Source organism: Ambystoma mexicanum, chromosome 7q (genome assembly GCF_040938575.1).
Source record: "Ambystoma mexicanum isolate Mex_15411 chromosome 7q, UKY_AmexF1_1, whole genome shotgun sequence".
NCBI classification, from domain to species: domain Eukaryota; kingdom Metazoa; phylum Chordata; class Amphibia; order Caudata; family Ambystomatidae; genus Ambystoma; species Ambystoma mexicanum.
The window spans coordinates 1,163,251,323-1,163,266,392 of record NC_090941.1 but is presented as its reverse complement, the minus strand read 5'-3'; the positions used below and the strand labels follow the sequence as shown (position 1 = coordinate 1,163,266,392).

Sequence of the window (15,070 nt, the reverse complement as noted above, 5' to 3'; positions counted from 1 at the left end):
TCTTGAAGAGGATTTCGTACGCTTAGGTATGGCACGGTCGTACAATGGTGAACCAATTTGTTTTCGATTGAGAGCAGTAGTTTCGTAGGTTACCAACACAGAGTGGTAGCTGGCTTTAGGAACCTCTCAACAGGATAATGTAACAGTTGTAAATATGCAGTGTAATGAGAGGTTTAGCCAGGAAAGCGTTTGTCAATGAACCTGGAGGCCTCTTCTGGGATCGTAAAGAAAAAACACCTGGTTAGAGTGTTCAATCCGCAGCTTGGCAGGGTACAGCATGGAGTATTTGACTCTGTGGTCTCTCAGTCTCTTCTTTACCGCCAAGAAGGTCTTGTGCTCCAGCTCAACAGCCACAGAAAAATCGGGGTACAGGTGTATTCTGGCACCTCCTAGCAGTAGTTCACCCTTAGCTCTCGCAGCCCTGAGGATGGCATCGCGATCTCGGAAGTTCAAGACCCTGGCTATGATGGGGCGTGGAGGTGCGCCCGGCCTAGGTTTAACTGTTAGGGCTCGGTGGGTTCTCTCTATCGCGAACCGAGGGGAGAGTTTTGGAGAGTCAAGGAGTGTCAGCAGTGTGCGCTCCACATAGTCCTCCATCGGCTCATTGACGCCGTTCTCAGGCACACCAATAATGCGAAGGTTATTTCGCCTCGATCGGGACTCAAGGTCCTCATTCTTCTTCTCGACCTCAAGGATTCGGTTTGAGAGCAAGGAGACATCTGCACGAAGGGAGCCCAGGTTATCCTCAGTGGCGCTCACCCTCATCTCGATCTCTGCCACCTGGCCGTCAGTCCTCTCGATGTGAGCCTTGATGGAGGATATGGTGCCATTCATGTCATCAAGTTTGGAGTGGAGTGTGGTGAAACCTTCACGGATGAATTCCATCATGCTCTGGGAATCAGGAGAGTCAGGAGGTGTTGGGTTAGTTGGAACCTGCTCCGGCGCCTCCTCAGCCGACCTCGACTGAGTTTTTGCAAACATATTGATGGAACACTATTTTTTCCCTGTTCCTTTGGTCATAGTGCCGAAAGGGAGCTTGAAGTTAGGTAGAAGGAAGACTTATGAAGCCCAAACGGAGTGCAGGAAGGCGGCCTGTTGGGATACAGAGAGAAGAAGGGCAGTGTTTCGTGCGTTGACGGAGAGATGACCACCAAGGGCAACAGCAGAATATAGTATCGACCTCTCTGTTGGATAGGGGACAGCCGGGTGTTGCAGGAGGCCGAGTCCGCGTGCCCCGATCAGAGTCGTGGTGTGCACGCCCACCCCCGTATAGTCTTGGAAGTCCCAAAAGTAAAATGCACTCAGTAGGGTTCTGCGCCCCAATGGGACAGAAGCAAGTGGTATTTCAGAGTCCCAGCGTGCGTGAGGATCCTGATGCCGATATTGTGGGTCACTGCGGGTCAGGCAAACGATCCATCACCAGGGGGGCAGCCAGACCAGGGACCAGCAGATTAGATGTTTGAGATCGGATGAAGGGCGCCACCCCTGCTACTTCGTTGGGCTATGGGTGCCTGGCTTCTGGATGGTAAGTGTGAGCGGGGGGGGCAAGGGTGCACACCCCTGCAACAGTAATCCCCCACGCGTCCGCCTCAGGTTTAAATGGCCTGCTCCTGGATAGGTACCAACCGAGTCATGGTGCACACGGCTGGCCCGGGGTGGCATCAGGATGTGGAGCCCAGCAACTCCAAAGCCGGGGCCGTCTTGAAGTGTCCAGGCCCCCACCGCAGCACACTCAATGCATTTTTATTAGTAATCTGGGGTCTCGAGTCCCCCCAGGGACGTCTCAAGTGCACAGTATTGCCAGGGGCAGTTGGCCGTACTCTCAGTGTGGGGGGCAGTGAGAGGCAAAAAATACGCCACCGCTGGGGGAGAAATGGGGGGGCAAGGGCCTCACAGACTCACCGTGCTCACCGGGGGAGGGAATGACTCATGAGTGAGCCACAAGCCCAAGACACAATGGGTCTGATTCGGGGGCCGGGCCCGGCTCGCAGCACGCCACCCGGGAGGGGTAGCGGAGCAGTCAGCTCTTCACTCAGGTCAGGTCGTCGAGCCCCGAGGTATCCGTCAGCGCAGGTATTTAACAGGTGCCCCTCCCATGTATCGCAGTTTGGGGATGTGCCTCCGCTCAATGGGCTCTTCTCCAGGGCTCCAGTGGAGTTTTTCTTGAGGGTACCTCAATTGTTCATGTAGACGTGCGTTCCTGAATGGAGATATTGGTTCCTCTCGGATCTTTAGGCCACCGAGTTCAGCATGCTGTCATCTTCCGCTGTCGGGGGAGTGTGACATCAGGGCCTCGCTGTTGCATCACGTCTCCACCCCGGGCGTTGGAGTCTCGCTGAGGGGGAGGGAGAAGGGGGAGCCACCTTGGTTCCATGCCCCAGTGCCCCCTCACATCGGGTATTTGCGGGGGGGGGGGCGGTCTACCACCCCGAAGGGGGCTCGCCCTGCCTCTTTGGGTGGATGTTGGTCCGTGCCGTGGGGGGCTCGGTCCACTGGGGGCTAAGAGACCTCACAGGCCGTGCCGCGTCCTGTCCGCGGCACGGAGCTCCAGCTCACACACCTCTCCCCTGCGGCGTGCCGTTATTGGGCTGCACAGACTTGAAAGCCCGACCGCGGCCGGGGCTTGACAGGATTAATAGGCTGCCTCTCCCATCGGGGTCCGGCCCGGCTTTCTCCCTCCTCCGCCCGTAGCCCCGCTGCACCACATGGTCCGTTGCTCTTTGGCGCGCAGCTCTCCGGCCATTGGTGGAGAGCTGCGGCTATGTATGGTCTCGATCGCTGGTTTCCCGGCGCCGAATCCGCTATAGAATCGCTGCGGTTGGTTTTCCCGACCTGATGCACCAGTGCAGGATATTCGTACAAGGATTCCGCCCGCCTCGGGGCTCGAAGGCTAAGCGGCCATCGTGTACGGCGCACAACAGCACCCCTAGTTTTCCATCTTCTAATATGTAGGAAATTACTATACAGGCTATGAATACGACAATTACTACTTTAGTAAAATTGTTTGAAACATTAGACTTTAAAATCTCAGCGCAAGCCAAACAAATTGACTTAATAATGAGTTGGATGAGTGATAATGTGTTGCAAAATGTGAACCAACTGACTGAAAAAACAGCAGAGAAATGCATGAAGGAGCTTATAATTTGGAATGCTCTGCTGGCTCCTTTATGTAACACAGCAAATCTCCTAGCCTTTCCAAAACAGTTTAAGACATTTCTGTTAATTTAGATTTTGATCTGCCATCTGGCTTAGATAGTGTCCTTTCTTTCTTCTATGGCGCCTGGACGCCTTTGGGCTTTGGCGCCTTATAAATAAAATAACATAACATAATAGCTCACGATGCTCTTATGCAAATGCCAATTGTTGTTGATCATGGTATTGAGTTGGAAAAGCCTGTGGTGTGTGAAAAGTCACCTGTTGTTGGTATGAACAATAAGATGGTCCTGTCGGTTGATGCAACTAATATGAGTGCAAACAAGTCAGTCATTGACCTTTTAACCCAAGCTGTGAGTAGTTCTTGTGCTGAAATTGTGGTAGCTGACAAATCAGCGATTTGTCACGAGGTTGATGAACTTATAACAGATCAAAACTTAGAGCTGTCTGTAGACACTGAAGGGCAACCTGAGCAAAGCAAAAAAGGCCCCTTATAAGCTATTTCAAAACAAAACAGGCTTGAAGCGAACGAGCAGGAACTTAGGTTTGATTCAGAAATCGAAGAACCAAACGGCTCCTCCTTCTCGATCTAGAGCCAATCTTAAACAATTGCTAAAACGTTTGATCCCACAAGTGAATAATGGGTCAAAACTGAAAACAAATATTTGTAAAAAGGTGCCCAGCACACTTGCCAATACAGCACAGGTTGCACCCACTGTTGCTTTCATTGAAGACTATCAACCACTAAATGAGCTTCTAATGTCTATTCCTAGTGTGAAATCCAGCTCTATTGGCACTCCGGATGCCGCTAAAGCTAGCACTGTAGAGACTCCAGACGCTGTGTCAAAAAGCACTGTAGAGTCTCCAGAGGCTGCGATAGTGAGCTGTGTTGAGGAGTCCAATATTGTAAAAGTGAGTGCTATTGGGATTGTGGATGGTAGTGCAATACCTAACCATATGCAAAAAGGAGTGTTAGCTGAATCTCAGGAGTCTAGTAGTCATTTTGTCCTGACAGACATTCAAGAGCAAATTGAGCGTTCCATTCAGCAATACATAGAATTGCAACGTACATGTGTGAATACCAAATTGAAACAGCCTCAAATACCAGTGGTGACACAGGTTCCTAGCATACAAGCACAGTCTCCTCAAACAATTGATGTTGAAGCTCTGGGTGTTCCTGTCAAAACACTTACCGTGACTGATATGATGCACTCATCAGCGGTGCACTATAATCAGGAAGTAGACCAATTGATTCCAAAGTACACAGTGTCTCATGCACAGGCGACAAGAGAAGTAAATAGACCTCTGGTGGCCCTCCGATTGTCACAAGCAGGGATATGTCAACCTACAACGCATATTGCAAGTTTAAGAGAGTCTCCTTTAAATTCTGAAGCCCCTTGTCTACAAGACAATGCATCTCAGTAAAGTAATTTGGATATCCATCCTAAAGTACAGGAGGTGCGGGCTCACACAATCTATCAAATTGACAATCAAATTGCTAAAGCCGTGCACAATTATTTTGACCGAAATCAGTCACATTATGACTCTGCAACTCAGGACCCATCATTGTCTAAGAAACTATTTAATAAACTGGGTCAAGCCGCTAATTCCGGTTTCCATGAAGCAAACACCATTTTAAGAGCAAATGAGACACAGAGAATGATTACAAAACAAGCAAAAATCAACATGGCTAATAAGAAACGTGCTAATTTCTATCGGCTCATTCTCAAGTGTCGCCCTGCACCTTTTACTGCGTACACAATGAACAGAATGAGTATTCTGGTTATTTTCGACGAGATCAGTGAGCTGAGAGGTATAACATCGGCAGATATTGACCAAGTCGATTTTGTCCAGAGCAAAGACAATTTGATTGCTAGAATATGGCTTCAATCTCATTTCATCAGGAACGCCCTGTGGCAGGCTCGGATGGATATATTTGCCCTGGGTTTTGTTCTAGCAGTTGATCTGTTAATGCTGGACACAGACGGCAACTTAATTCTGGCGAGAAATGGCAAACGTTTCGAGAGAGTTAAAACACAAAATAACATCTATAAGTGGGTCAGTTGACCAATGACTAAGCACTCCAGTACCTTACATCAGACCAGGCTAATACTAACCGAAAAACATAACCAAGATTTGGAAAAAGCAAACATGAAATCTTAACAATTAGCTGGAGCACATGTGGTCAAAGTGCGGCCGAATTGTCCAAGTATGATATGATTCTTTTGCAGGAGACGTGGCTAAAGGAAAAGCCAGTATGAGAAGACCACTCAATAAGGCCTCTGTCCAGGTGTGTCCCTCGTCTGGTATGTTGGTAGCAATCAAAAATCACAGGAATTGGCAGCTCACCTGGTGGGCTTCTCCTAATCCCTATTTAGTACTCGCTAAGCTTAGTCTCCGGGGAGGAACAGTGGCAATATTGAATATATATCGCAATCCAATGGGGATGTCCGATGACAATTTATTTTGTGATTTGGAGTGTCTACTCAATGAAGTCTCCGAATCCACTAATATTACTAACATCATTGCTATGGGGGATATAAACCTTCAGGTTTGGCTTGTTTAAGATGGCTTCTGTTAGAACAAAATAGGGGCCCCTATATGTGCAATGGTGCTCTACCTGGAGATACGATTTCACAAACTACATGGCAGAGAGGAGAGCATACATCAATTCTTGATTATGCCTTTGTCGACTCAAGCACGTTTGAGGAGGCTACGAGTTTCAGGGTCACACCCCAAGTCTTTAGTGACCACAATATGTTTATTCTTGCTTGGTCAGTCAACTCGGGGGCTCCCAATAACGATCATTGTAAAGTCCCTCAGATGATGATGGTTAACAATGTACGAATGCGTATGAGTTGGAACCCTCAATCTTTATTGGCTCTTCATAACCAGGTGGTGAATTGCTATTATGGTGTCTCAGTGATAAACAATGACTATCCCACTTATTTGCACAGTTACCGTGAGAGGGTAACATCTCGTTCAAAAGTGCAATTTCAACTGCGGCACAAATTTGATCCCCTAGTACAGTCTAAGAAGGCGCTTTGGCGCAAAAACAAAAAACATGTTGCTTCCTCCAACTGTGCGAATAAACCTGAGCGGTTACATGCACTGCACGGTCAATATCGAAACTGGATGCGAAGCCATTAAATACAGCTGTTACAAGTTGATGGTGAAAGCATGTTGAGAAGTATTCATTGCAATAATTCTGCTCAAATTTGGGCTTTGATAAATATCGCAAACAACTTAACGCGAAAATCAGTTCAGATAAATGGCGTCAGTGAGGCAGACGGGATAGCACCATTTTCTACTTTGTAGCAAAGTCCGATTAGGCAGGAGTCTATGCTTCTATGGGAATCTCAAATTATGATGGGTCTTAGTATTGACGAGGAGGACATTCTTAGTGAAATTAAAAAACTCAATAATTCTCGTGCCCCCGGCCTGGATGGGTTTAGCAACTATGTGTTTAAGCAAAACGATGAACTGTGGGCAAAAAGTCTACATGAAATGTTCAATCATATCCTGGTTACCAACACAATTCCTTGTTCCTGGGTTTCTGCAATAATTGTTCCAATTTTTAAAAGGGGAGACCGGTCTGTGGCTAATAACTACAGGCCCATCTCTCTTTTGCATGCGCCTGAAAAGCTGTTTGCCAAATTTATATTATGAGATTTCAACAACTGGACCCGCACTGAAGGCGTTAAAGATCCTTTTCAAACAGGATTTCTCTCTGGGATGGGTACCTGTGTTAATCTTCTGACACTATCATCAATTATTTACAGTCCTCAAAAAAGAAAGCAAGCTCTGTACATGGCATTTATAGATTTGAAAGCAGCTTTCGACTCAATCTCCAGGCAATTGCTGATACACAAACTAATGCAACGAAGTTGTCCGCGTTACATAATTTCTCTCATTAAGGAGCGGCATGAAAATAACACGATTCAGGTAAGACTGTCCGTTGATGGTAAACTCTCATCTCCAATCACGGTTCATCCTGTAGTAAGACAATGATGCACTTTGGCATTCGCTGTTTTTTAATCTTTTCATTTCTAATATTAACAAGGTATTTCAAAACATACTCTCCGATCCTCCGAAATTGCCCCCCAAAAAAAAATACCCTTTTTAATGTACGCAGCTTGGTGGTTATATCTAAAACACTGAGAGGACTCCAAATCGCATTAGATGCGCTTGCTGTATGCACCCAAGACAATTTCCTGATCATTAATCTTGATAAATCTAACATCATGGAATTTAATGTATTAGGCAAGCACAGATTTAAGAGAAAAATGTGGATCCTTAGAGAGCAAAACTTGCAGGTGGTTCGCCTGTACACCTATTTGGGTGTTCAAATAGCTAGCCAAGGGGCAACTGATATCTAAAAACAGCTTCTGATTGATAAGGTCAACACAGCTAAGCATCAAACGATCATTATCCAAAGGAGATACAGCACATTTTCAGCCATTCCTGAATTGACCTATTACCAACAGAAAGCCACTCCAATTCTGCTGTATGCTGCGGAAACCAGACCCATTATGACCAAGGAGTTTTGGTCTTTGTCAAAGGGGTAATTTGGCAAGGAGTCCTAGACCTGCCTAATTGTACACTGCTTCCTCTAATATGCTACAAACTTAGTCTCGTTTCGTTGTACAGCAGATATTCCTGGCATGTGATTGCATTATTCAGAAAGTGTATATTGGCCATTGACAACAAATCTGTTTTGGGGTTTTTAGCAGACTGTGTTCCCGTCCACTGATCCATTCATAAGCAAATGGCGATCACACTACCAGCAGGGGTCGTTCAAGCATCGGAAGCCTGATCCGACGTCTCCCTCCATCAGGCTGAAACTCTCGACCTGAGAGCGGCATAAACAACCTCTTCAACTTTATTTGAACTCTCCTCACTTAATCAACACCTTGTGCCTCAACTGGACGCCTTTCTTTGTGGATTCTGCATTTATTCAGGCACCTCTGGCCTATTCGGGCTCACCACTCGCCTCAGGGAATTTTCAAAATGGCAACCTAGTACCCTCCGACGGCTACTGATCCTTGATGCCGTGACTCAATGCTGTCCCAGGCGACTCCTGCTGCCATTGCCCCTTTGGCCCGCTCGCCTCCTGGAACCTTTTCCTGCCTTCCTACCTCTGAGCACTGCACCTCTCCTCAGCAGCTGCTTGGCTCCTCCGGCTGCGGACTGGTGCCTCTGCGCCTGACTCCTCCATCTCCTGCCAAGCTGCTCCTCCTCCGGCGGGCTTCATCTGCTCTGTTGCTGGCATTCCTCCGGGCTGAACGGCTCCACTTGTGACAGACTGCAAGCTTGCCCAAGCAATTCCTGCTGCCACTGCCCCTCTGGCTCGTCCGCTCGCCTCCTGAACCTCTGACGGCTACTGGAACCTGGAACCTCCGACGGTTACTGATCCTTGACACCGTCACTCGAGGTTGTCCCAGGCAACTCCTGCTGCCATTGCCCGTTCGGCCCGCTCGCCTCCTGGAACCTTCTCCGGCCTTCCTACCCTGAGCACTGCGCCTCTCCTCAGCAGCTGCTCGGCTCCTCCGGTTGCGGACTGGCGCCTCTGCGCCCAGCTCCTCCATCTCCTGCCAAGCAGCTCCTTCTCCAGCGGGCTTCTTATGCACTGTTACTGGCATTCCCCCGTGCTGAAATGCTCCACTGGTGACGGACTGTAGCCTTGCCCAGGAGATTCCTGTTACCACCACCCCTCTGGCTCGTCCACTCGCCTCCTAGAAACTGCTCCGGCCTTCAGACCTCAGAATGCTGCGCCTCTCCTCAGCATCTGAGCGGCTCCACCGCTTTTGGGCTGGCACCTCTGCGCCCGGCACCTCCATCTCCTGCCAAGCGGCTCCTCCTTAGACGGGCTTCAGCTGTATTTTTGCTGACATTCCTCCGGGCTGTGCGATTCCATTGGTGACGATTTGTTGCCTCACAACGACTCCTAACCCGCTTCGCCTCTGATGGATTGCTGCTCCTACATTTCATCGCCCCTGCTCCTGAGTCCTTCTGTGCCAGCTGCTCCTGCTCTCGCCTAGCTGCTTTGCCTTTAATGGTCTGCAGCTCCTCCACGTCAACGCCTGTGCCCCTGGGACCAACGGCTCCTCCTTTTGCAGCTCCTCTGCTCGGCGCCTTTCTTCTGCTGAGCGTGGGCCAACTTCATCTCCGTGGGGCCCATCTGCTTCCTCCTGTCAGTTTACACTGTGATCAACGGTCAGCTCCTTCTCTCAGATCTGAATCCTCCTCCCCACTACCTCAGCGCCCGCTGTGCGGACCTACAGTCAGGGGCTGAGTCCTCTGAGCCCGCTCCCCCACTCTCATCATGCAGCCCCTCCAGTGACGGGCTACTGCTCCACCCCTAGACGGCTCTCCTTCGTCTTCCTCAGCACCCACTTTGCGGATCCACATTTCAGGGTCTGTGTCCCCAGTGCCCCGCTGCCCCTACACTCATCGTGCAGCCCCTCCTGTGGCTGGCTTCAGCTCCCCCCGTGGTCGGCTCTCTTTTGTCTATCCCGACACCCGCTGTGCGGATCCACATTTCAGGGTCTGAGCCCCCAATGCCCCATTGTCCCTTCACTCATCATCCACCCCCTCTTGTGACGGGCCGCACCTCCCCCCGTGGTCGGCTCTCCTTTGTATCCGCCTTTAGTGGGCCGCAGTTTGGTGTCCTTTAACGGCTGTCTGTGGACCTGCTTCGCTCACTGTAGCCCACCATCTGCCTCCTACTGCCTGCCTATTTAACTACTCTCCTCTTGCTGCCCCTCCTCAGTTTAAGCCTCTGTGGCCCTCCCCGCCCTCAAGCCTGCTTCTACCTACAGGGCTCATCTGCCCGCCCCCAAGCTGCCTCTTCCTTCACCTTTGGGCTTTCTGTGCTGCGCCCTTGCTTTTCCCGCCTCATCTGCATTGCTTTCACCCACGTTCTCCCTACTACCTGTGGGCACATCTCCTCATCTTCTCAAGATATCTTCCTCTCCTGCGATCTCACCCACCCACCTCCCACTGCCTGCTCTGCCAACTGTCACCTCCTGAGCCTTCATCTTCTCGCCACCTCTGGTCCGCTTCCACTACTACTGGCTCATCAGCTCACCCTCTGCTGGCTCCCTCATCGCTGGCTCCCCCATACCTGCTACTCCTGCCTTCCTTGGACCTGCCTCAACTACAGTGACCTGCTTCTTCTCCTACCTCCCTCCTCAGGACTATTTCCTCTACTGCGGGCTCACCCGTCCACTTCATCTCCACGGCTCCAACTGCACTCTGGCTACCCTCATCATCTACAGTCTTCAACCTTCCCCTCCATTGACTTGTTCTCCTTCCCCTTTATTGTATTGCTGTGCCTTCTGCCTCCACAACCGCGGCTCCAGCTACTCTCTGGGCGGTTCTCTCCACTTTGTCCTTGAGTTCTCTTCCTCCGTCCTTGTTTCCCTCCCTGTTACTGTCCACTGCGCTTCTACTTCTCTGTCAAGCTCCTTTTGCTCCTTCTCCCTACCTACTTCTCCTACTTCTGACTTCCGTGATCTCCCCCCCCCAACGTCTGTGGGCTTTGAGCTCACCTACCACTACTACTAGCTTAGCCCCCACCCCCTACCTCCCACCTATATCTCTCTGCTTCTTCTCCATAATACAACTACTTTTTCTGTGTTCTTCCCCCTCCTATTCTCTCTCCCTTCTCCCCACTCCTCCCTCTCTCCCTTCTCCCCACTCCTTTTAACTGCCCCTCACTCCTGATTCATTCTATTCTCTCTCCCTGTTATACTTCCTCCGGTCTCTCTACTCCTATCCTCTCCCCCCTCCCTCCTCTCTCCCCCTCACTTTTCCCCCTCACATTACTCTACATTCTTCTAATGGCCATCTCCTCTCTCCATCTTCCCCCCTCCTCCCACACCCTCTCCCCAACGCCTCATCTCATCGCCGCCGCAACCTAATCTATCCTCCTCTCACTACCACCTCTAATGCCTTTCATGTCGCTCTTTGTAACACCAGATCGATCTGTAACAAAACCTCTGCTGTCCTTGACCTCTTCCTTCGCCTTAACCTCCAATTTCTCTGCATTACTAAAACATGGATTCTGCTTCACAATACCTCTGTTCCTGCCTCTCTCACCTCCTCCTCTTCTTCCTTTGAACATGTTCCCCACACCACTGGTTGTGGTGGTGGTATTGGCCTCCTCTTTAGCCCACACTTCACCTCTTCTCCTTCCCCTTCCTCCTTACCCTCCTTCCCTTCCTTCGAATTCATGTTCAAAATATTTAATTCTCCTCATGCTATCTCCTTCCTCATCATCTACCGCCCCCCTGGGCCAGTTCGCTCCTTCTATGAGGACATTGACCATCTCCTCACTCTTATTTCCCCCAGTCCCACTCCACTTCTTGTTCTTGGGGACTTCAACCTCCACCTCTCTTCTAACCCTCCCTCCTCTCCTCTCTTCTCCATCCTCGACTCCTACCTCCTCTCTCCCCTCCCCTCCCCTCCTACCCACCTATCTGGCTCTACTATTGATATCATCTTTTCTTCCTCCTTTTCTGCCTCCCCCATCTCCTCTCTTCCCACCTACCTTTCTGACCACTCCCTACTTTCTTTTTCCCTCTCCCCTCCCTCCCCCTCTCCTCCTCCGCCCCAATCCTCTACCTCTTTTCTCCGGTGTGACATACTCTGCTTTAACCCCTCCCGATTCCTAGCCTCCCTCTCCTCTTCCCTCCCCCTCTCCCCCAATTCTCCTCTATCTCTGCCTCTGATGCCTCCTCCATCTTATCTTCCTCTCTCTCTTCCACTCTTGATCTACTCTACCCCCTCTCACCATTTCACCCCTCTCACAAACCTGCTCAACCCTGGCTTTCTCCTCATCTCTCCTCATTGCGCTGCCCCCTTAGGCGCCTTGAATGTCAGTGGATCAAACACCCTACCACCCCCTCTACCCAATCTGCTTATATCTCCTATCACACCCTCTATGACTCATGCCTCAATTCTGCGAAACGCACCTACTACTCTGACCTTCTCCAGTCTCATTCCTCTCACCCTCGTCGCATCTTTCAAACTTTAGCCCGACTTCTCTCTCCTTCTACTCCTGATCCCTCCACTACCTCTTCTCTCACTGCTACTGATCTTGCCTCCTCCTTTTCTAACAAAGTCCTCAATCTCCGTCAAGCTATCATCTCATCCCCCTCCTACTCACCTCCCTCTCCTCCTTCTTTCCCCTCTACCTTCGCTATGTCCTCTTTTGCTCCGGTCACGCATTCTGATCTCTCTCTTCTCCTATCCAACACTCATCCTACTGCTTCCCCCTCTGACCCTATTCCCTCTCCCCTCATCCCCAAAATCTACCCACTCCTCATCCCCTACCTCACCTCTTTCATTAACATCTGCCTTTCAACTTCCACCTTTCCCTCTCCATTTAAACATGCTACTATCATCCCTATCCTCAACAAACCTTCTGCCAACCCCCACCTTGCCTCCAACTATCGCCCCATCTCTCTTCTACCCTTCCTTTCTAAACTTCTTGAGTGTATTGTCTATTCTCAACTCTCTTCCTTCATCTTCATCCACTCACTCCTTCGCTCAACCCAATCTGGCTTCCGCCCACTGCACTCCACTGAAACAGCCCTGACTTCTGTTCTCAACTTTCTCCTCTCTGCGTGCTACGCAAAGCACTCCTCCATCCTTATTCTCCTTGGCCTTTCTGCTGCTTTCGATACTGTTGACCATCATCTTCTCCTCACCTCCCTTTCATCATTTGGCTTCAAGGACAACGTTCTTAACTGGCTCTCCTCTTATCTTTCCAACCGCACGTTTTCTGTCTCCTGGGGTGGCTCCTCCTCCCCTTCTTTTCCTCTCAACTACAGAGTTCCCCAAGGTTCTGTTCTTGGCCCTGTTCTTTTCTCTCTCTACACCTCATTCTTAGCTCCTATTATCTCCTCTTTTGGCATCTCGCACCATTTCTATGCTGATGACACCCAACTCTTCCTCTCCTTCTCCTCCTTCTCTCCTGACATTCATGATAAACTCTCTTCTTGCCTTTCTGCTATTAAATCCTGGATTTCCTCACATTTCCTTACTCTGAATACTGATAAAACTGAACTCCTTTTCTTCCCTGCTATCACTGTCCCTCCTCCCTCCCCTCCCCCTGCATTCTCTTCCCCCCCCCGCCCAGCTCTCCTTCTCTCCCCACTCCCGCAACCTTGGTCTCCATCTTAACCCTCACCTCTCTCTATCTCACCACATTTCTCTCACTGCTAAATCCTGTCGCTTTCACCTCTATAACATTCGTAAAATTCGACCCCTCCTTACCTTTCACGCCACTAAACTCTGAATTACTTCCCTCCTCTTCTGCAGACTCTTCTACTGTTCCTCCCTTCTCTTTGGTCTCCCCTCCTCCCATCTTTCCCCTCCTGTTCCTCCCTTCTCTTTGGTCTCCCCTCCTCCCATCTTTCCCCTCTCAAATCCATCTAACACTCTGCCATCTGCTCTCTATGCCTTCTCTCACCTCTTGACTCCATCTCCTCCTCCCTCACCTCTCTAGGTTGGCTCTCTTGCCACTCCCAACTCAAGTTCAAGTTCCTCTGCCTTGTTTTCAAATCCCTCTATGATCTTGCTCCCCCTTATCTTTCCTCCCTTCTTTCCTTTCACATCCCTTCTCGTCCTCTCCGCTCTGCTAATCTTTTCCTACTCTCTCCTCCTCCATCCTGTGCCCCCTCCCGCTTCCGCTCCTTCCAACTCCTTGCTCCTTTTCACTGGAACCGCCTCCCCCTTCACATCTGCTCTTCTCCCTCCTACCCTTCCTTTCCCTCCTCTCTAAAATCTTACCTCTTCCACTCTCCTCCCTAGCACCCCTCCTCCTCTACCTCCTCCCTTCTCCTTTACCCTCACCTCATACTTCTCCTCTTCTTCACCCTCTCCATTGATTCTTTCCCCTTCCTCCCCTCTCCCACCTGATTCTTGTCTCACCTTTACCTACCTTCTTCCCTCACATTCCTGCTCTTTCCCCCGTCCTTAACTCCTCTTCCACCTACCACTCCCTTGTTCACCCTCCCCCCCCCTACACCCTTCTCTCCGCTGTAATATTGTAAGTTGTTCTTCATGCTGTTATCAGGTTGTGGTTCATTTGTCATCTTATGCTTGCTGTATGTTTACTTGTTGTAATGTAAAGCACTTTGGAGTAAAGGGCTATATATATTCAATAAAATACAAAATACAAATGTGGTTCAGGCCATGGCTGGAATACCTGCATCTCTAACAGTTTTGCTTCAAAACCCTACGAAAGTGAAAACTAGATTGTATGCCATGGACTGGGTCAATAATTGTGAGCAGTGCGCAAAATATCTTGACTGTAATCCAGAACATAGCATGCCTGAGGCATATCTGGTACAATCCCCGTCTACGGCTCATAGAAATGACTTTTTAGGGCTAAGACTGAATCTATGCTGACAGGACGGGTCTTGCTGCGTAGAAAAGTTATAAATGAATCTCTGAACATGTGTCGTTGTTTGCTTGTATGATACTAAGAGAAGATCTACAGCACCTATTGACTGAATGCAAGGTACTTTTACCGCAGCGCCAACTTCACGTTAAAGCAATTGTAGATCAATATGAAGTCAAAAGTTCTATCACCTTGTGGCAAATGATCTACTGGGCTACTCTGTTAAAGTGAGAATATGATCTTTAGTGCTGTTGTATAATCTCAAACTTCGAGAGAATACTGGGGTACTTGGCGAAGAGGTTTAAAAGTTAGTAGCCAGGCTAGAAAGCTCTGTGTGCAAAAATCAGTGGTCTCTTTTATGCTTTTCTTTCTAGTATTCACATAGGCGAACGACTATATGCTATGTTTTTTCTTTTGTGTTTTCTTGTGTGTTTGTAACTTTTAGAAGTTTTCTTTTTCTTCTGTTTTAATGTTGTAAAGTTGATATTTTTCAGCTATATCAAT

General features: G+C 49.4%; 1 protein-coding gene across 1 annotated transcript in view; it reads left to right on the top strand.

The window, feature by feature from the left end:
* The window catches only part of LOC138528239 (zinc finger protein 850-like), a 160,025-nt gene that overhangs the window by 83,850 nt on the left and 61,105 nt on the right, over positions 1-15,070 (top strand). The window contains exons 3-4 of the mRNA XM_069639695.1: positions 3,927-4,219; positions 4,604-5,140. Coding sequence (XP_069495796.1) covers positions 3,927-4,219; positions 4,604-5,140 — 830 coding nt within the window. The remainder of the gene's footprint in view (positions 1-3,926; positions 4,220-4,603; positions 5,141-15,070) is intronic.